Source organism: Scyliorhinus torazame, chromosome 3, assembly GCF_047496885.1.
Source record: "Scyliorhinus torazame isolate Kashiwa2021f chromosome 3, sScyTor2.1, whole genome shotgun sequence".
NCBI classification, from domain to species: Eukaryota; Metazoa; Chordata; class Chondrichthyes; order Carcharhiniformes; family Scyliorhinidae; genus Scyliorhinus; species Scyliorhinus torazame.
Genome location: NC_092709.1, coordinates 365,691,559 through 365,713,049, shown reverse-complemented (window position 1 = coordinate 365,713,049; position 21,491 = coordinate 365,691,559). Strand labels below are relative to the sequence as shown.

Here is a 21,491-nt window from a genome sequence, read left to right as displayed (position 1 = left end):
TGAAAGTGAGAGTCAGTGAAGGGAGGTGCGTGCTGATTGCTCACAACATTGACTCTGAGAGCTGTGAACACCCTCTGCATCCAAAGTGTAAACACTTATTTTGTTTCCACAACTTGTTAGTGAAAATCCTCTTAGCATGTTGCGATTTCACCCCAGTAACTGGTGTTCTCTGTTTGATTTGCCCTCAGGATTGTATGGACTGCTGCTGCCTGCCGTTGACGTGTAAATTCAAACCTGGTGCAAAATGTTCATCCCTTGGTGCCTGCTGTAAAGACTGTAAAGTAAGGTCTCATTGGGTCATTCTGTGTCATTCCGAGCATGTTCGGGTACTATTGATAACAGGAGGAGGGCTGTTCAATCCACACTGATTCCCTCTTGCCACCTATGCGTCAGGTGAAGGTGTTTGAATTAGTTTTGAAAGAATAAATAATGGTGTGTTTTCCCAATCCCACATTTTTGCGACAATGGGCAATATGCTCCACATTAGTCTGGGAGATCAAAGGGCAGTCGGAGGCCATTTGGCCCATCGAGTCTGTTCTGCTATTCAATCAGATCTTAATTGATTTGATGTGATAATTTGCCACTCCACTTTCCCACCTTGATTCCCTTACTGATTAAACATCTGTCTCTCTCCGCCTTGAACATAATTAACGACCCAGCCTCTACAGCGCTCTGCGGTAAAGAATTCCACAGATTCACCACTCTCTGAAAAAAAGACTTTTAATTCCAGATCATTTAAATTCAAATTCCACCAACATCTCTGGTGGGATTCAAACCTGGGTCACTCTTGTGAGGGGGTCGGAGAATCCAGCACGAGCTGTAGAATAGAAAGAAATAACAATTATTTACAATATTTAAATGAAATGATAGATGAAAACATTAGATATGCAGCAGCAACAGTAACTCCCTTGTTGCTCACTCCTCTCTAGCTGTTTCCAAACTGGCCAGCTTTATTTATGCAGGGAGTCTGCTAATGATTTCTCCGCCCCCTCATTGGGGAAGCTCATACTCCCAGAGGATTGTGGGATTGTCATTATTCCCCAGCCAATGGTAAGCAGGCAGGTTATAACACCCCCTCCACCCCCCAAAGTCCAAGGAATCCACCGAAGACCCTGGCGAAGGAGGGTGTTGGACTCGTTTTGCCGCAGGCCGGACACCATTTGCACGCGGCACTGGATCGGGCGGCGTGTGACGAGACGGAGAACGGCGCTTCCGTGATGAACGGCGCAATGGTTGTACGTCCACGGCCCGTGGGCCCGAGGGTTCTCCCTCGGAGGCGTCCTGTGTCTCCATCTCGGAGGTGGAGTCCAAAGCCTCTGTCGCCTCTGCGTCTCTACCTCCACGCGGTTCTGCAACGACCTGCGTAGGGCTTTGAGTGCGGCACCAGAGGAAGATGGTGAGGATGATCCTCCACTCTGTCTGGTCTCTAGCTGTAGAAGTGATCTCCGGGGGCGGGGAACCTTTGGAAGAAATGGTCTTCTGGACCGAACGTGGTCTACATGTTTGCGCTGGAGACGACCCTGGGCTTGCACCTGGTAAGAGATAGGGCCCGTTCGGCGAAAGATAACGCCAGGCACGCACTGGGCACCACCAGCAAAATTTTGAACGAACACTGGGTCACCGGGCGCAAACTGCCGAATCGGCCGATGCTGAGAAAGGCCGTGCCCCTGCCGTTCTTGTGTGCGGCGTACTTTTGCGGCAATGCCCGGGAAAACCATGGTAAGGCGGGTGCAAAGTCTCTGGCCCATTAGGAGTTCCGCGGGAGCTACCCCAGTCACTGCATTGGGGGGGGGTGGGGGATGGTTCTGTATGAAAACAAAAAAGCGAGCCAGTCTCGTGTCCATTGATCCGGAAGACTGCTTCTTTAGGCCTCGTTTGAATGTCTGCATTGCGCGCTCCGCCAACCCATTTGAAGCCGGGTGGTAAGGGGCAGTGCGGATATGGTGTACACCGTTCATCTTCATTAACCTTGCCAACTCCTCACTCTTGAACCGAGTGCCGTTGTCCGTGACCAGCACCTCGGGGAGGCCATGCGTACTGAAAGAAAAGCGCAGCTTTTCAATTGTTGCGCAGGACGTTGTCCCCTGCATCTTATGCACCTCTAACCGTTTAGACTGGGCATCGATTAATAGAAGGAACATGGATCCCTGAAAAGGGCCTGTGAAATCTGCATGCAAGCGTGCCCAAGGCCGTCCTGGCCATTCCCAGTGATGTAGGGGCGCGGCCGGCGGAAGCTTCTGATGCTCCTGGCAAATGGAGCAGTTTTGGGCCACCTTCTCAATGTCGGTGTCGAGGCCTGGCCACCAGACATAACTCCGGGCCAACATTTTCATCTTGGTCACGCCCGGATGCCCATTGTGCAAGTCTGTTAGTATCAGTTCCTGGCCTTTTTCCGGGACAATCACACGCGTCCCCCACAAGAGGATGCCGTCTTCCATGCTGAACTCTGACAGCTTGGAGGAAAATGCCTGCAACTCGCCTGGGAGCTGTCTATGCTGCCCACCATACAGGACTATGTGCCGAACCTTTGACAGGACTGGCTCCGTCTGGGTCCATTCACGGATCTGTGATGCCGTGACAGGCAAGGAGTCCATAAAATGTAGGGTTGCAACCACTTCACCGGTCGTGGGGGTCGACATGGGGCCGGTCGATAAAGGCAATCGGCTCAGTGCGTCGGCATTTGCTATCTGCGTACCTGGTTTGTGCTCCAGAGAATACTCATATGCAGCAAGCAACAAAGCCCAGCGCTGGATCCGTGCAGAAGCAATGGGCGGTATTGGCTTATCCTCTCTGAAAAGTCCCAGCAGGGGCTTATGGTCAGTCACGATAGTGAAATGGCGCCCATACACATATACATGTGTTTCACCTCAAAGACCACCGCCAGGCCCCCCTTCTCGATCTGCGCGTACTTTTTCTCCGCTGCAGTCAATGTGCGGGAGGCGAAAGCTATCGGCCGCTCGACCCCGTTCTCCATCTTGTGGGACAGGACGGCCCCAATACCATATAGAACATAGAACTTAGAACAGTACAGCACAGTACAGGCCCTTCGGCCCACAATGTTGTGCCGACCATTTATCCTAATCTAAGACCAACCTAACCTACACCCCTACAATTTACTGCTGTCCATGTGCCTGTCCAAGAGTCGCTTAAATGTCCCCAATGACTGACTCCACCACCTCTGCTGGCAGTGCATTCCACACACCTGATATACCTTCAATTCACCAAGAGGCTGAGAGAGCGAGTGAACATAAGGCTTTATTAGTCGTGAACTTGCCTAGCCAGAGTCGGTTGTGCAGATGAGTGCCACCCACAGGTGGCCAGGTTATATATGGCCCCGGTGAGGGCGGAGCCAGAGGCGGAGCCCACCGGGGTTACAGTACAGTACCTGGAAGCAGCTCGTATCACCACTTCCAGGTCAACTGTTACATTAGGTGGTTACAGTGTCATGCATTATGGTGAATACATTCACCACATTCACCCCCTGTTAAAAAATCAAACCCAGCGGGGGTGACGTGGGGTCTGGAGGCCGGATCATTCTCTTCGGCCTCCTCAGCTCTAGCGGTGCGGCGGGCACGGTTGTTGCAGGTGGTGACTCCAGGGGTGTTGTGTCTGGAGCTGGAGCCTCAGTCCGGCGAGTTGGAGACGGTTGGGGTGTCGAGGTAGACAGGGGGTGGTGGGTGGCGGCAGTGTCGGCACGGGACAGTACAGGACACCCAGGGCGGCATACGGGGCGGGGGTGGGGACGGGTATCGTTGGGGGGGGGGGGGCGCGTTCGCAGGGGAGACCGCATCTTGCCATCCCTCCTGGTGCGCCATGTAAGCGTACTGGGGTTGGCGTGAAGCAGCTGGACTCTCTCGACCAGTGGGTCAGTCTTATGGCTCCTCGTGTGCCTCCGGAGAAGGACTGGTCCCGAAGTTGACAGCCAAGTTGGAAGCGAAATCCCGGAGATGGACTTCCTGGGGAAGATAAACAAACGATTGTGAGGGGTCTCGTTCGTGGCTGTGCAGAGGAGTGATCTGATGGAGTGGAGGGCGTCGGGGAGGACCTCCTGCCAGCGGGGGATTGGGAGACTTCTAGACCGGAGGGTCAGAACGACGGCCTTCCAGACCGTCGCGTTCTCCCTCTCCACCTGCCCGTTTCCCTGCGGGTTATTGCTCGTAGTCCTGCTCGACGCGATGCCTTTGCTGAGCAGGTTCTGGCGTAGCTCATCGCTCATGAACGATGTACCCCGGTCGCTGTGGATGTAGGCAGGGAAACTGAACAGTGTGAAGATGCTGTGCAGTGCCTTTATTACAGTGGCCAAGGTCATTTTGGGGCAGGGGACAGCGAAGGGGAAGCGGGAGTACTCGTCGATGATGAGAAAATATATGTTACGGTTGGTGGAGGGGAGGGGCTGTTTGAAATCGATACTTAAGCGTTCAAAGGTCCGGGAGGCCTTTACCAGGCGGGCCTTGTCTGGCCTGTAGAAGTGCGGTTTGCACTCCGCGCAGACTTGGCAGTCCCTGGTCATTGCCTTGACCTCCTCGGTGGAGTAGGGCAGGTTGCGGGCCTTAATGAAGTGGGTAAGCCGGGTGACCCCCGGGTGACAGAGGTCATTGTGGATAGCCCGTAGTCAGTCACCTTGCGCGCTGGCGCATGTGCCGCGGGACAGGGCATCTGGGGGCTTGATGAGCTTCCCAGGACGATAATTGATATCGTAATTGTAGGTGGGGAGTTTGATCCTCCACCTCAGGTTTTTGTCATGTTTTATTTTGCCACGTTGTGCGTTGTTGCCAATAAAGGCGACCGACCGTTGGTCGGTGACGAGGGTGAACCTCCTACCGGCGAGGTAGTGTCTCCAGCGCCGCACGGCTTCCACTATGGCTTGTGCTTCCTTCTCGACCGTGAGTGTCGGATTTCGGAAGCGTGGAGGGTCCTAGAGAAGAATGCTACTGGCCTGCCCGCCTGGCTGAGGGTGGCGGCCAGGGCGACGTCTATCGCTCTCTACCTGGAAGGGGCCGGACTCGTCCACCGCGTGCATTGCGGCCTTGGTGATGTCGGCCTTGATGCGGCTGAAGGTCGATCGGGCCTCGTCCGTGAGGAGGAAACTGGTGGTTTGAATCAGTGGGCGGGCTTTGTCCGCGTTGTTGGGGACCCACTGGGCATAGTATGAGAACAGCCCCAGGCATTGTTTTCGGGCCTTCAGGCTGTGTGGAGGGGGGGGGGGGGGGGGGTTACTGTGAGGGGGCGCATACGGTCGGGGTCCGGCCCTAGGACTCCGTTCTCCACAACGTAGCTGAGGATGGCCAGTCGGGTTGTACAGAAGACACACTTTTCTTTGTTGTATGTAAGATTGAGGGATTGGACGACCTGGAGGAACCTCGGAAGGTTGACGCCATGGTCCTGCTGATCATGGCCGCAGATGGTCACGTTGTCCAGGTACGGGTATGTAGCCCGCAAACCGTACTGGTCCACCATTCGGTCCATCGTTCTCTGAAAGACCGAGACCCCATTAGTGACGCCGTAGGGAACTCTGAAATGAAATGAAAATCTTTTATTGTCACAAGTAGGCTTCAATGAAGTTACTGTGAAAAGCCCCTAGTCGCCACATTCCGGCGCCTGTTCGGGGAGGCTGTTACGGGAATCGAACCGTGCTGCTGGCCTGCCTTGATCTGCTTCAAAAGCCAGCGATTTAGCCCTGTGCTAAACAGCCCCTGAGGAAGTGGAAGAGTCGGCCGGCTGCTTCAAACGCAGTGTAGTGGCGCTCTTCCGGGCGGATTGGGAGCTGGTGGTAGGCCGACTTCAGATCGACCGTGGCGAACACACGGTACTGTGCGATCTGGTTGACCATCTCCGCTCTGCGGGGGAGGGGGTACGCATCCAGTTGCGTGAACCGGTTAATTGTCTGGCTGTAGTCCACAACCATCCGGTTCTTTTCCCCGGTCCGGACGACCACCACTTGTGCTCTCCAGGGGCTGTTGCTGGCCTCGATGATTCCTTCATTCACAGTCGTTGGACCTCCGACTTGATAAATACCATGTCTAGCGAACTGTACCGCCTGCTCCTGGTGGCAATGGGCTTACAGTCCGGAGTGAGGTTCGCAAAGAGTGAAGTGGGGGGGGGGGGAGACATCGAGGGTCGCGAGGCTGCACACCATGAGCAAGGGTCCGCCGAACTGTAGGGTCAGGCTTCGGTGATCACACTGAAACTCCAATCCGAGCAGTCGGGGGTCGCAGAGGTGGGGTAGGCTACAAATGACGTTACTGTGAAAAGCCCCTAGTCGCCACATTCCGGCGCCTGTTCGGGGAGGCTGGTACGGGAATCGAACCGTGCTGCTGGCCTGCCTGGGTCTGCTTTAAAAGCCAGCGATTTAGCCCTGTGCTAAACAGCCCCTATGACAGGAAAAGTAAACACGAGCTTGGAGAAGACTGAAATGTTGATTAGCAACCGAGACACCTTTCAGGAAAAGGTGCAGTTTATTCTGGTCCTGCTGCTGGCAAACCCTTGCCTGAAGGCCGGAAGTGGATTAAATCCCAGTAACAGCAAAGAGAGCAGGGGATCCCACCACCAGCCTTCAGTGAGCCGCTTCACACCACTGAGAAAACACGCTGCGGGGGCCGGGAAAAATCCCCCCTTGTGTTAAAAACTGAACCAATCGTCTGTCTGAGATAGGAAGCTCGAGAGAGAGATCAGCGCCTAATTCTCCTAAAAGCAGGGAAGCTGTACAATGGAGGAATGGACATGAACGCAAGCTTCAGAGAGGCTAAAGGACAGATACTTCTAGAAACTACAAGTTTCCAGGAAGTTGGAAGTTAAAGGAACCAAAGAAGAGAACAAAGAACAAAGAACAAAGAAATGTACAGCACAGGAACAGGCCCTTCGGCCCTCCAAGCCCGTGCCGACCATGCTGCCCGACTAAACTACAATCTTCTACACTTCCTGGGTCCGTATCCCTCTATTCCCATCCTATTCATATATTTGTCAAGATGCCCCTTAAATGTCACTATCGTCCCTGCTTCCACCACCGCCTCCGGTAGTGAGTTCCAGGCACCCACTACCCTCTGTGTAAAAAACTTGCCTCGTACATCTACTCTAAACCTTGCGCCCCGCACCTTAAACCTATGCCCCCTAGTAATTGACCCCTCTACCTTTGGAAAAAGTCTCTGACTATCCACTCTGTCTATGCCCCTCATAATTTTGTAGACCTCTATTAGGTCGCCCCTCAACCTCCATCGTTCCAGTGAGAACAAACCACGTTTATTCAACCTTTCCTCATAGCTAATGCCCTCCATACCAGGCAACATTCTGGTAAATCTCTTCTGCATCCTCTCTAAAGCCTCCACATCCTTCTGGTAGTGTGGCGACCAGAATTGAACACTATACTCCAAGTGTGGCCTAACTAAGGTTCTATACAGCTGCAACATGACTTGCCAATTCTTATACTCAATGACCCGGCCAATGAAGGCAAGCATGCCGTATGCCTTCTTGACTACCTTCTCCACCTGTGTTGCCCCTTTCAGTGACCTGTGGACCTGTGGAACTGCCATTGGAGCAGGTTACTGGTCACTGAAGATAAATACAGAGCTGGAAGTGTAGTCCTGGGTAAAGCCAGACATCTGAAGCATTCGTAAGTTTGTTGTCCTTATTTCCAGCCGTTGGAAACAATAGTATTCAGTGGCGGACTGAGTACCTGAGCTTTGTGAAGGAATTTGGATGCTTGTGGAAATTCAAGACAAAGGAATACTGAAAGGAAAGTTGGGAAAACTGGAGGAGGAGTCTTGCTGAAACAGATGAGAGGAAGCCTTGTTTTTGATGGATAGTTGGAAAATGTGGGGGTGGAGTCTTGATGAAAACAGCTGATGGAAAGCAGTGGCTGGAAGATGATTTTAAAGCATGTCTCTTTGAGAGTCGAGTTTTGAAACACTCATGTGACAATCATCCATGGGGAATTTGAGGGGAACTCCACAGAAGAGCGATTGAGTGGCATCTGCCAATTGTTTTCAGAGCGACCACAGTCAACCTCTTAGGTTACAGCAACTGTTTGCTTATTATAGCATAAGATGCACCATGTAACCTGGATTGACCTTGATATCTGTGTTAATTTGTGAAGATATTGGGCGAGATTCTCCGACCCCCCGCCGAGTCGGAGAATCGCCGGGGGCTGGCGTGAATCTCGCCCCCGCCGGTTGCCGAATTCTCCGGCACTGGATATTCGGCGGGGGCTGGAATCGCACCCCGCCGGTTGGCGGGCCCCCCCCGCGATTCTCTGGCCCGAATGGGCCGAAGTCCCGCCGCTAAAATGCCTGTCCCGCCGGCGTAGATTAAACCACCTACCTTACCGGCGGGACAAGGTGGCGCGGGCGGGCTCCGGGGTCCTGGGGGGGGGGGCGCGGGGCGATCTGGCCCCGGGGGGTGCCCCCACGGTGGCCTGGCCCACGATCAGGGCCCACCGATCCGCGGGCGGGCCTGTGCCGTGGGGGCACTCTTTCCCTTCCGCCTCCGCCACGGTCTCCACCATGGCAGAGGCGGCAGAGACTCCCTCCACTGCGCATGCGCGGGAATGCCGTCAGCGGCCGCTAACGCTCCCGCGCATGCGCCGCCCGGAGATGTCATTTCCGCGCCAGCTGGCGGGGCAACAAAGGCCTTTTCCGCCAGCTGGCGGGGCGGAAATTCGTCCGGCGCCGACCTAGCCCCTTAAGGTTGGGGCTCGGCCCCCAAAGATGCGGAGCATTCCGCACCTTTGGGGCGGCGCGATGCCCGACTGATTTTCGCCGTTTTGGGCGCCAGTCAGCGGACATCGCGCCGATACCGGAGAATTTCTCCCAAGGGGTGAGAGAAGGAGTATTGCTTTACAGTCAAACTTTCCATCTTTTTCTTTTTGCAAAAGCTAATTGGCATGCCTGTGACTCAGTTTTCCCATGTTTTCTAAAACAAAGTAAAAGTATTTTTAGCCAGGGTTCTATTCTGGGAATTTCCTGACTAATTCGAGCATCGACTGGGAGCGTAATAATACTGGGAGCGTAACAATTCCCATACTCATCACGTATGACACAGCTGGATATCAGCAGATTCATAAATTGATTTTCAACTCACTTCTCCCTCATCAGAACAATTGTCCAATTTAAATGTCAGCAGATCTGAATTTCTGCCTTTGTTCTGCAGTTTCTTCCAGCAGCTACTCCTTGTCGACCATTAACGGGGGAATGCGACTTGCCCGAGTTCTGCAGAGGAGATTCCTCAGACTGCCCCGAGAATGTCTATGTGAAAGACGGTCACACATGCAGCAATGGAAATTTATACTGCAGCGATGGGACCTGTCAGTCTGCAGAGAAACAATGCCAGGATATCTGGGGCGCGGGTGAGTACAGATTATCAGAATCTCCCAAACGCTTACAGCACAGTTGCACCATGAGATTTCTCAAATGAATTGGATGGATGTCTAACCCTCAGAGCAGCCATAATTTCCCGTGTGTCCTTGGGCTGGATCTTACTGACCGAGCTTAAAGGACAGTACGAAGTCTTACAACACCAGGTTAAAGTCCAACAGGTTTGTTTCGATGTCACTAGCTTTCGGAGCGCTGCTCCTTCCTCAGGTGAATGAAGAGGTCTGTTCCAGAAACACATATACAGACAAATTCAAAGATGCCAAACAATGCTAGGAATGCGAGCATTAGCAGGTGATTAAATCTTTACAGATCCAGAGATGGGGTAACCCCAGGTTAAAGAGGTGTGAATTGTCTCAAGCCAGGACAGCTGGTAGGATTTCGCAGGCCGGATGGTGGGGGATGAATGTAATGCGACATGAATCCCAGGTCCCGGTTGAGGCCGCACTCATGTGTGCGGAACTTGGCTATAAGTTTCTGCTCGGCGATTCTGCGTTGTCGCGGGTCCTGAAGGCCGCCTTGGAGAACGCTTACCCGGAGATCAGAGGCTGAATGCCCTTGACTGCTGCATTCAGCCTCTGATCTCCACATCAGAGCCTAAAGGAGAGTGAGAGCATGACGTGCTACTGCATTCGGGGAAAATGAGGACAGGCACTCTGACTGAACTCCCTGATATACGTTGCTGTTGCCTTTTGCTTTCAAGATGTTATTAATCGTCACACTTTAGGCTGTGGGAGGATCAGAATTCTTTCAGTTTAATCTTGCCACGATCCAGCTTGAATGGCTGTCACATCAGTGGCACAGTGGTTAGCACTGATCCCTCACAGTGCCAGGGACCTGGGTTTAATTCCAGCATTGGGTCACTGTTTTTACGTTTGTTTACTCTGCGTGGGTTTACTCTGGGTGCTCCAGTTTCCTCCCACTGTCGAAAGATGTGCAGGTTCAAATGATGGCTATGCTAAATTGTCCCTTAGTGTCCAGGGATGTGCATGTTAGGTTATGTGGTTACGGGGAAAGGGTGGGGTGAAAGGGTGGATAGACATAAGAAGTGTACCCTTTGAAGGGTCGATGAGGACTCAGTGGGCTGAATGACCTCTTTCGGCACTGTTGTGATCCTATGGGATTCTCTGAGATAATCTCTGGTATCGTAGCTGTTAAATATGGCCTTGCTGCAAACCTTGTTATGGGCAGGGTTTGGAAACTCCAAAGTGCACTAAAAGACCCGGGTCACAGCCTTAGAATAAAAGGGAGTCACTTTAGAACAGAGATGAGGAGAAATTTCTTCAGCCAGAGAGTGGTGGGTCTGTGGAATTCATTGCCACTGAGGGCGGTGGAGGCCGGGACGTTGAGTGTCTTTAAGACAGAAGTTGATAAATTCTTGATTTCTCGAGGAATTAAGGGCTATGGAGAGAGAGCGGGTAAATGGAGTTGAAATCATCCATGATTGAATGGTGGAGTGGACTCGATGGGCCGAATGGCCTTACTTCCGCTCCTATGTCTTATGGTCTTATGCACTATGAAGTTCACCTGACCTATAACCTTTATGTTGAATTTGGCTAGGATGAGCACAAGAGCCTCCCCTTCAGGTGTAATTCAACAGTCTTCCTCGGCGCTTTTATCAAAACAAAGTTTAGTAACATATGAAACGCTTATCAAGAATTTGTTCTCAATTACAAACACGAAAAGATACACAACAGCCACAGTAATCTATGTTTATAACTCTTAATGAATCTCCCTCAGTAACTGTTCCAATTCAATACAAAATCCAATAAACCAAAACCCCTTTCAAGGGCGTGGCCGAGCACACTGTAATCTCACTCGAATGGGACTGGTCCTTTTCCGGAAATTCTGATCCCGTCTCCAACCTGCAGATGCAAAACTCCTTGCGGAAAGCAGCTCTATGTTTGAAGTTACCAAGGCAGTTTTCCACACCCAATGTACTTTCAGTTCACTGGAACAGATTTCAAATAAAAACAGAGAAACAGGGAAACACTGATTTTTCTTCTTCAGTCTAAACCAACAAACCAAAACTGAAACCCAAAACACTGAATCCCGTACTCACCTGACAGCCACAGCCAAGCTCCACCCACAAATGACATCACTGAAGCTGTGCTACAAGCCATGTGATAAGACAGACCTTTCTTAAAGGGACATTCACATGACAAACTAAACTTAAGTTCCAAGCAAAGTAGCAAAGTAGTTCCCAGACATTTACAGCGAATACAACAATATACAACACACCTTCATCCATTTCCATGAATTGAAACTGGTGCTAGTACCATCAGACCATAAAACCATAAGACATAGAAGAAGAATTAGGCCACTCGACCCATCGAGTCTGCTCCACCATTCAATCATGGCTGATATTTTTCTCATCCCCATTCTCCTGCCTTCCCCCCATAAACCCTGATCCCCTTATTGATCAAGAACCTATCTATCTCTGTCTTAAAGACACTCAGTGATTTGGCCTCCACAGCCTTCTGCGGCAAAGAGTTCCACAGATTCACCACCCTCTGGCTGAAGAAATTCCTCCTCATCTCTGTTTTAAAGCATCGTCCCTTTAGTCTGAGATGGTGTCCTCCAGTTTTAGTTTCTTCTACAAGTGGAAACATCCTCTCCACGTCCACTCTATCCAGGCCTCGAAGTATCCTATAGGTTTCACTAAGATCCCCCCTCATCCTTCTAAACTTCAACAGTCACATAGCCAGAGTCCTCAAACGTTCCTCATACAACAAGTTCTTCATTCCAGGGATCATTCTTGTGAACCTCCTCTGGACCCTTTCCAAGGCCAGCACATCCTTCCTTAGATACGGGGCGCAAAACTGCTCACAGCACTCCAAATGGGGTCTGACCAGAGCCTTATACAGCCTCAGAAGTACATCCCTGGTCTTGTATTCTAGCCATCGCGACATGAATGCTAACATTGCATTTGCCTTCCTAACTGCCGACTGAACCTGCACATTAACCTTCAGAGAATCGTGAACAAGGACTCCCAAGTCCCTTTGTGCTTCTGATTTCCTCAGCATTTCCCCATTTAGAAAATAGCCTATGCCTAGATTCCTCCTTCCAAAGTGCATAACCTCACACTTTTCCACATTGTATTCCATATGCCACTTATTTTGCCCGCTCTCCTAGCCTGTCCAAGTCCTTCTGCAGCCCCCTTGCTTCCTCAATACTACCTGTCCCTCTACAGATCTTTGTATCATCTGCAAACTTAGCAACAGTGCCTTCAGTACCTTCTTCCAGATCATTAATGTATATTGTTAAAAGTTGTGGTCCCAGCACCGACCCCTGAGGCACACCACTAGTCACCGGCTGCCATCTTGAAAAAGACCCCTTTATCCCCACTCTCTGCCTTCTGCCAGTCAGCCAATCCTCTATCCATGCCAGGATCTTACCCTGAACACTATGAGCTCTTAACTTATTTACCAATCTCCTATGCGGCACCTTGTCAAAGGTCTTCTGGAAATCTAAATACATCACGTCCCCTGGTTCTCCTTTGTCTAACTTCCTTGTTACTTCCTCAAAGAACTCAGATTTGTCAGACATGACCTCCTTTGACCTCCAAGGGTCTCTGTGCTAAGGAATTCACCACCTCTCCCGAAAGAAATTCCTCCTCATCCCAGTCCTTTCCTGGGAAGCGGTGGAAGAATTTTGTTTTTATTATTCTTTCATGGAATGTGGGCGTCGCAGGCTGGGCTCATCCCTAATTGCCCTTGAACTGAGTGGCTTGCTGGGCAATTTCAGAGGGCATTTCAGAGTTCATCACATTGCTGTGGGTCTGGAGTCACATGTAGGCCAGACCAGGTAAGGAAGGCAGATTTCTTTCCCTGGAGGCAGCAACAAACCAGATAGGTTTTTGCGACCATCGACAATGGCTGTTTTAGCTCAGTGGGCTGGATAGCTGTTTTTTGATGCAGAACAAGGCTAGTAGCACAGGTTCAATTCCCGTACCAGTTGAGAATTCTGAATTTTCCCTCTATGTACCCGAACGTGACTCCGGAATGTGGCGACTAGGGGCTTTTCACAGTAACTTAATTGAAGTGTGAATGTAAGCCTACTTGTGACAATAAAGATTATTTACATTTCAATAGTTTCATGGTCATGGAATTTTAGTTCCAGACTTTTAATTGAATTTAAATTCCATTTGCTGTAGTGGGATTCAAACCTGGGTCCCCAGGGGGCAGCACTGAGTCTCTATACAACCGCGGCAAAACCTCAGCATCAGTGTTTCCAGAGAAGGGGGTGGAGTTGGCAACTGTAGAACTGAGTGTGTGACCTCTCAAAACCAGCACGACATTAGTTTGGTAACTTCCAGTCCACTTCCTGGCTTGTGCCAATTTATTGCCAGGCGAATGGGTTTGATTTATCTCCTGCTACTCTCCATAAGCATGTTGATATGATCTTTAGTGGTGCCAGTCTTGATCCAGGCATGGAAAAATGTATGAAACCTTTTCTTGCCCACAGCAGGAATTATTGAAATGGAACATTTGACGGACCAGCCAAAGGTCCATTGATTTTGTTGCCTTCTTTCCCTGCTATAAATATGGCAATCAATAAGGTTGCCCTTCTTTCTTTAGATATCGATATTATATTGCTCACAGTCGGCAGGTATCAAATGATACCGCCACAAGATTCAACCGGATATCGATCAAAGAGCCAAACACCAGTTAGTTAGTTAAAGATCAATGGTACTTTATTTGCACACAAGATTAATCATGCAACATAAACACTACTAGTTAAACTACACTTAACAACTATGACAACCTGTACTTAACTTCAGGCACCCGGCTTAGGTCAGAGGAACAGTGGTCTTTGTTCGATTCTGGATCTACTGGGTCTGGAGCAGTAACTGTGGTTCAGCTGGGCTCATCCGTCTGGTAGCGGGCGTTGAACTTGGACTTGTTTCTGGCGGTGCTGCAATTGAAGGTGGACGTTGCCGGAGTGCCAGGTTCAAGAGCGATTGAACACATGGCGGTCTCTCTCTTTGTCCTTGGGGAGTTTTGCGCTCTTTTGGGCGGTCCTCAGGTTTGGACCTCATTAATTGGGCAGTTCTCGATCACTGCCTTTGATCTGAGCCAATAAAGGGGGCGGGTGCCTTGATGGCTGGGCGTGTCCTAAGCGGTTATTGACCCTGTTGTTGATGCTTCCTGAGTAAAGGGAGTGGCGCTGAAATGTCTGGGATTGTATCGGTTACTCGAGTATCAGTCCTTTGTCTTACGGAGATGGGCCATTCAATATTAATCGGTTGGGGGTTTCGATGGTGTCTGGATTCTTCGCTCACAAATATACATTCAGGCTCTGAGCCTGCTTGAACCTTACATTGTCCACATTTTCCTTTCGGCTTTGCGAACGCTCATGTTTCTTGTTGTAAATGACCATCCCAGATGGCTACAATTTGGGTGGGAATGTCCGGTCCCGTGGTGGACAGGAGCGGACAATCCCGGCCAGGTGGGAGAAGGAGCTCTCTGGTGTGGAGTGCTCTCCTCAGGGGGTCCCGTGCTCTCACTGCTGTTCAGATGCGTTCAACAAGAACTGACTGTCCTTCCCTGGGGAATTTGAAGTTTCGGGCAATCCTCGAATTGAATGCACTCACACACGTGAACACGCTTAATGTCGGTGCTGTATTTTTGTTACGCTGTTTGTTTTTCGACACCTCTCCATTTGAAACTCTCTGTTTTTCTGTAAAACACATTCTCCCCGACTCTATTCACTTCTCATTGGGACCCAGATGGGGAGGAGGAATGTGTGGTATGGATCAGGCCAGTTTCTGATCCATAAAATCATGATAATTCTCCACTTGCTTTCTCGTAGGTGCAACGAATGCTGATCCACTTTGTTATTCACTGACCAATCAAAGGGGAAATCAGTATGGAAACTGTGGTGAGGGTGATGATCATCGCTACAAAGCATGCAAGGCAGCGTAAGTTTTACCCAGAAAAACCCAGCTTATTCTCTCCTTTGTCCAAGGAGAAATGAGACCAGCAGTCAAGTAGACCTGGCTGTAATGATATGTATATAGTCAGGTTAGTGAAGGGTTGATAATTACATCTCTGTGTAAATAAAACACGAGAGGGCGTTACTACTTCTCTGTATTTAAGACAGCCTCTCAGGGGATTCTGGGAGAAGCATGGTGAAAAGCACAAGGTGAAGCTCCAAGCAGAGTCAGTGTTAGAGATAGCATGGGGTTAGATCACAGTATAGTTAGTGACTAGATAGAATATTGAATACTGCAAGACAGATTCAATATCATTTATTATCACCTATACCTCGAACTCCATTTAATTAGTAGTGTAATAATACATTTGTTTTATTTCAATCATTTGATTGGTATGTTCTTTGTCAACACTACATCGGGTCAGTCTGGAAGAAAGGACAAAGAATACAATATATTACCAATCGTGGCAATATAACATTGGTAACACCCAAACTGAGTCCTGGTGAGTGGGTTATCGCTGGATAAGTGCTGCTTGATAGCACTGTCAACAATGCTGCCCATCACTTTGCTGATCATTGGGAGTGGGAATTGGTCAGGTTCGATTTGTCCTGCTTTTGTCAACAGGACAGGCCGGAGAATTGGTCCATTGTTGTAGATGTTCAGTATTTTACCTGGACTGTAACAGCTTTGCCAAGAGCATGCCTGCTGCTGAGTCACTAGGCTTCAGTGTTACTACTGGATCCTGTGAGGACCAATAGAATTTACTGCTTCCGCTGCCTTCACAAATGTCTTAATATCACATGAAGAATTCAATGGCTAAATCCTGATATCTATGGTATGAGGGATAGAGGCGTAGACTATTTTCCAAATGGGGAAAGGCTTGGGAAATCAGAAACACAAAGGGACTTGGGAGTCCTTGTTCACGATTCTCTTAAGGTTAATGTGCAGGTTCAGTCGGCAGTTAGGAAGGCAAATGCAATGTTAGCATTCATGTCGAGAGGGCTAGAATACAACACACGGGATGTACTTCTGAGGCTGTATAAGGCTCTGGTCAGGCCCCATTTGGAGTATTGTGAGCAGTTTTGGGCCCCGAATCTAAGGAAGGATGTGCCGGCCTTGGAAAGGGTCCAGAGTAGGTTCACAAGAATGATCCCTGGAATGAAGAACTTGTCGTTTGAGGAACGGTTGAGGACTCTGGGTCTGTACTCGTTGGAGTTTACAAGGATGAGGGGGGATCTTATTGAAACTTACGGGATATTGAGAGGCCTGGATAGAGTGGACGTGGAGAGGATTTTTCCACTTGTCGGAAAAACTCGAAGCAGAGGACACGATCTCAGACTAAAGGGACGATCTTTTAAAACAGAGATAAATAAAATGAGGAGTGATTTCTTCAGTCAGAGGGTGGTGAATCTGTGGAACTCTTTGCCGCAGAAGGCTGTGGAGGCCAAATCACTGAGTGTCTTTAAGGCAGAGATAGATAGGTTCTTGATCAATAAGGGGATCAGTGGTTATGGGGAGAAGGCAGGAGAATGGGGATGAGAAAATATCAGCCATGATTGAATGGCGGAGCAGACTCGATGGGCCGAGTGGCATAATTCTGCTCCTATGTCTTTTGGTCTATGGTCCAAGTAAATTACTGCAGATGCTGAAATCTGTAAAGAAAGCAGAAAATACTGGACAATCTCAACAAGTCTGACAGCATCTGAGGAGACAGAGCGGAGCGAACGTTTCTAATGTGATGACTTAAGAGGTATCCAGACTTGAAATGTCAGCTCAGTTCTCTCTCCACAGGTGCTGTCAGACCTGCTTAGATTGTCCAACATTTTCTCATATCTACGATGCTCGGAAGAGTGTTTAGTTGTTCTGTTTTCGATAATATAAGTCCATTCGTTATGCTACCAGTTGTACTTGCTTGGTGTAGACTTTCACAAATGGGGACTGGATATGGCAACACAAGTGGACAAGGTAGTCCAGAAAGCATACGGAATGCTTGCCTTCATTGGACGGGGCATCGATGTATAAAAACTGGCAAGTCTTGCTACAGTTCTATAGTTGGTAAGGCCGCACTTGGAATATTGGGCACAATTCTGGTCTTCGCACCACCAGAAGGATGTGGAGGCTTTGGAGAGGGTGCAGAGGAGGTTTACCAGAATGTTACCTGGTCTGGAGGGTGTGAGCTATGTGGAGAGGCTGAATAGACTTGGACTGTTTTCATTAGAAAGACGGAGGTTGAGGGGCGACCTGATAGAGGTCTACAGGATTATGAGGGGCGTGGATAGAGTGGATGGGCAGGCACTCTTTCCCAGGGTGGAGGGATCAGTCACCAGGGGGCATAGGTTCAAGGTCCGTGGGGCAAAGTTGAGAGGAGATGTGCGAGGCAGGTTTTTTACACAGAGGGTGGTGAGGGCCTGGAACGCGCTGCCAGGGGAGGTTGTGGAAGCAGATACATTAACGGCGTTCAAAAGGCAACTTGACAAACACATGGATAGGATGGGAATAGAGGGATACGGCACAAGGAAGTGCTGAGGGTTTTGACCAAGGGTGGTATCATGACTGGTACAGGCTTGGAGGGCCGAAGGCTTGGTCCTGGGGTGTATTGTTCTTTATTCTTTGTTCCATTCTTGAAATGAAATGAAAATCGCTTCCTGTCACAAGTAGGCTTCAAATGAAGTTACTGTGAAAAGCCCCTAGTCGCCTCATTCCAGCGCCTGTTCGGGGAGTCTGCCAACCAGTTTTCTATCCATCTCAATACACTACCCCAATGCCATGCGCTTTAGTTTTACACTCTAATCTCATGTCCGGGACTTTGTCAAAAGTGTTCTGAATATCCAAATATATCACATTCACTTGCTTTCCCTTATCAGCTCTATGGGTTACATCCTCAAGAATTCCAGTAGATTTGTCAAGCATGATTTCTCCTTCATAAATCCATGCTGACTCTGTCCGATGCTGCCACTGTTTTCTGAGTGCTCTGCTATACAATCTCCGATAATGATTTCTGGAATTTTCCCCACCGCCGACACCAGGCTGACTGGTCCAAAATTCCTTGTTTTCTCTCCACCTCCCTTTTTAAATGGTACAGTTACATTCGCCACCCTCCAATCGACAGGCACCTGCTGCTTCTGGGATGGAAACCAATGCAGGAAGTCGGAGGGAAGTGAAACGGGGACAGAAACAAAAGGCAGTAAGGGGGAAAGTGTAAGGCAGAGAAGCCATAGTCAAAAATCAGAAAGGGCCACAGTACAAGGTACAGTGACTGAGGGGAGCTCAGTGAATAGGACCAGGAATACTAAAAGGAAGAAAACCAGAAGTAAAAACAGAAATCGAAAGCGACGCGGCAGGTTGTTACATGAAGATATGGGTTCAACGACAAGGAAAATTAGGAGAAAGGTTAAGAGGAAATATAACTTAGGAGAGGTTACTGATCGAGGTGTTAAGATTCAGAACAGAGGTAAAAAAGCCAACATAGGTGTACTTTACCTGAATGCTCATAGTATTCGGAATAAGGTAAATGAGTTGATGGCGCAAATCATTGTGAATGACTATGATTTAGTGGCCATTACTGAAACATGGTGAGAGGATGGTCACGACTGGGAGTTAAATATCCAAGGGTATCAAACTATTCGGAAGGACAGAGTAGATGGTAAGGGAGGTGCTGTAGCTCTGTTATTTAAGGATGACATCCGGGCAATAGTAAGGGATGACATCGGTGCTATGGAGGATAAGGTTGAATCCATTTGGGTGGAAATCAGGAACAGTAAGGCGAAAAGGGCACTGATAGGAGTAATCTATAGGCCATCAAATAGTAACATTATGGTGGGGCAGGCAATAAACAAAGAAATAACTGATGCACGTAGAGGCCGCACCTGGAGTATTGTGTTCAGTTTTGGTTTCCTTACCTGAGAAAGGACGTACTGGCACTGGAGGGTGTGCAGAGGAGATTCACTAGGTTAATCCCAGAGCTGAAGGGGGTTGGATTACGAGGAGAGGTTGAGCAGACTGGGACTGGACTCGTTGGAATTTAGAAGGATGAGGGGGGATCTTATAGAAACATATAAGATTATGAAGGGAATAGACAGGATAGATGCGGGCAGGTTGTTTCCACTGGCGGGTGAAAGCAGAACATAGCCTCAAAATAAGGGGAAGTAGATTTAGGACTGAGTTTAGGAGGAACTTCTTCACCCAAAGGGTTGTGAATCTATGGAATTCCTTGCCCAGTGAAGCAGTAGAGGCTCCTTCATTAAATGTTTTCAAGATAAAGATAGATAGTTTTTTGAAGAATAAAGGGATTAAGGGTTATGGTGTTCGGGCCGGAAAGTGGAGCTGAGTCCACAAAAGATCAGCCATGATCTCATTGAATGGCGGGGCAGGCTCGAGGGGCCAGATGGCCGACTCCTGCTCCTAGTTCTTATGTTCTTATGTTCTCTCCCCACCCTACCCTAATTTCATTGGCCTTAAAAAGTAGTGGTGGCATTTGATATCTAGCACCCACTTCTTCGTGTCAGGGTTGAATGGTTCTAGATTGCCAACAAGGGGCATATTGACACTCAGATTGTTAAATGGGTTTTCTTCAAAGGAAAAATATTAAGGTAGATATGTCCCCAGGGCCTGATGGGATCTACCCCAGAATACTGAAGGAGGCTGGAGAGGAAATTGCTGAGGCCTTGACAGAAATCTTTGGATCCTCGCTGTCTTCAGGGGATGTCCCGGAGGACTGGAGAATAGCCAATGTTGTTCCTCTGTTTAAGAAGGGTAGCAAGGATAATCCCGGGAACTACAGGCCGGTGAGCCTTACTTCAGTGGTAGGGAAATTACTGGAGAGAATTCTTCGAGACAGGATCTACTCCCATTTGGAAGCAAATGGACGTATTAGTGAGAGGCAGCACGGTTTTGTGAAGGGGAGGTCGTGTCTCACTAACTTGATAGAGTTTTTCGAGGAGGTCACTAAGATGATTGATGCAGGTAGGGCAGTAGATGTTGTCTATATGGACTTCAGTAAGGCCTTTGACAAGGTCCCTCATGGTAGACTAGTACAAAAGGTGAAGTCACACGGGATCAGGGGTGAACTGGCAAGGTGGATACAGAACTGGCTAGGCCATAGAAGGCAGAGGGTAGCAATGGAGGGATGCTTTTCTAATTGGAGGACTGTGACCAGTGGTGTTCCACAGGGATCAGTGCTGGGACCTTTGCTCTTTGTAGTATATATAAATAATTTGGAGGAAAATGTAACTGGTCTGATTAGTAAGTTTGCAGACGACACAAAGGTTGGTGGAATTGCGGATAGCGATGAGGACTGTCAGAGGATACAGCAGGATTTAGATTGTCTGGAGACTTGGGCGGAGAGATGGCAGATGGAGATTAATCCGGACAAATGTGAGGTAATACATTTTGGAAGGGCTAATGCAGGTAGGGAATATACAGTGAATGGTAGAACCCTCAAGAGTATTGAAAGTCAAAGAGATCTAGGAGTACAGGTACACAGGTCACTGACAGGGGCAACACAGGTGGAGAAGGTAATCAAGAAGGCATACGGCATGCTTGCCTTCATTGGCCGGGGCATTGAGTATAAGAATTGGCAAGTCATGTTGCAGCTGTATAGAAGCTTAGTTAGGCCACACTTGGAGTATAGTGTTCAATTCTGGTCGCCACACTACCAGAAGGATGTGGAGGCTTTAGAGAGGGTGCAGAAGAGATTTACCAGAATGTTGCCTGGTATGGAGGGCATAAGCTATGAGGAGCGATTGAATAAACTCGGTTTGTTCTCACTGGAACGAAGGAGGTTGAGGGGCGACCTGATAGAGGTATACAAAATTATGAGGGGCATAGACAGAGTGGATAGTCAGAGGCTTTTCCCCAGGGTAGAGGGGTCAATTACTAGGGGGCATAGGTTTAAGGTGAGAGGGGCAAGGTTTAGAGTAGATGTACGAGGCAAGTTTTTTACGCAGGTGCCTGGAACTCACTACCGGAGGAGGTAGTGGAAGCAGGAACGATAGGGACATTTAAGGGGCAGCTTGACAAATATATGAATAGGATGGGAATAGAAGGATACGGACCCTGGAAGTGTAGAAGATTGTAGTTTAGTCGGGCAGTATGGTCGGCACGGGCTTGGAGGGCCGAAGGGCCTGTTCCTGTGCTGTACATTTCTTTGTTCTTTCTTTGTTGAAAGGTTTCCAGATGATGTCTGCTCTCTC

The 21,491-nt window shown here is 49.2% G+C and overlaps 1 protein-coding gene across 1 annotated transcript in view; it reads left to right on the top strand.

Annotated features, from left to right (window-relative positions):
* Nucleotides 1–21,491, top strand: part of LOC140409443 (disintegrin and metalloproteinase domain-containing protein 12-like) — a 128,607-nt gene that overhangs the window by 85,211 nt on the left and 21,905 nt on the right. Inside the window, exons 6-8 of the mRNA XM_072497876.1 lie at nucleotides 189–281; nucleotides 9,142–9,337; nucleotides 15,177–15,285. Coding sequence (XP_072353977.1) covers nucleotides 189–281; nucleotides 9,142–9,337; nucleotides 15,177–15,285 — 398 coding nt within the window. The remainder of the gene's footprint in view (nucleotides 1–188; nucleotides 282–9,141; nucleotides 9,338–15,176; nucleotides 15,286–21,491) is intronic.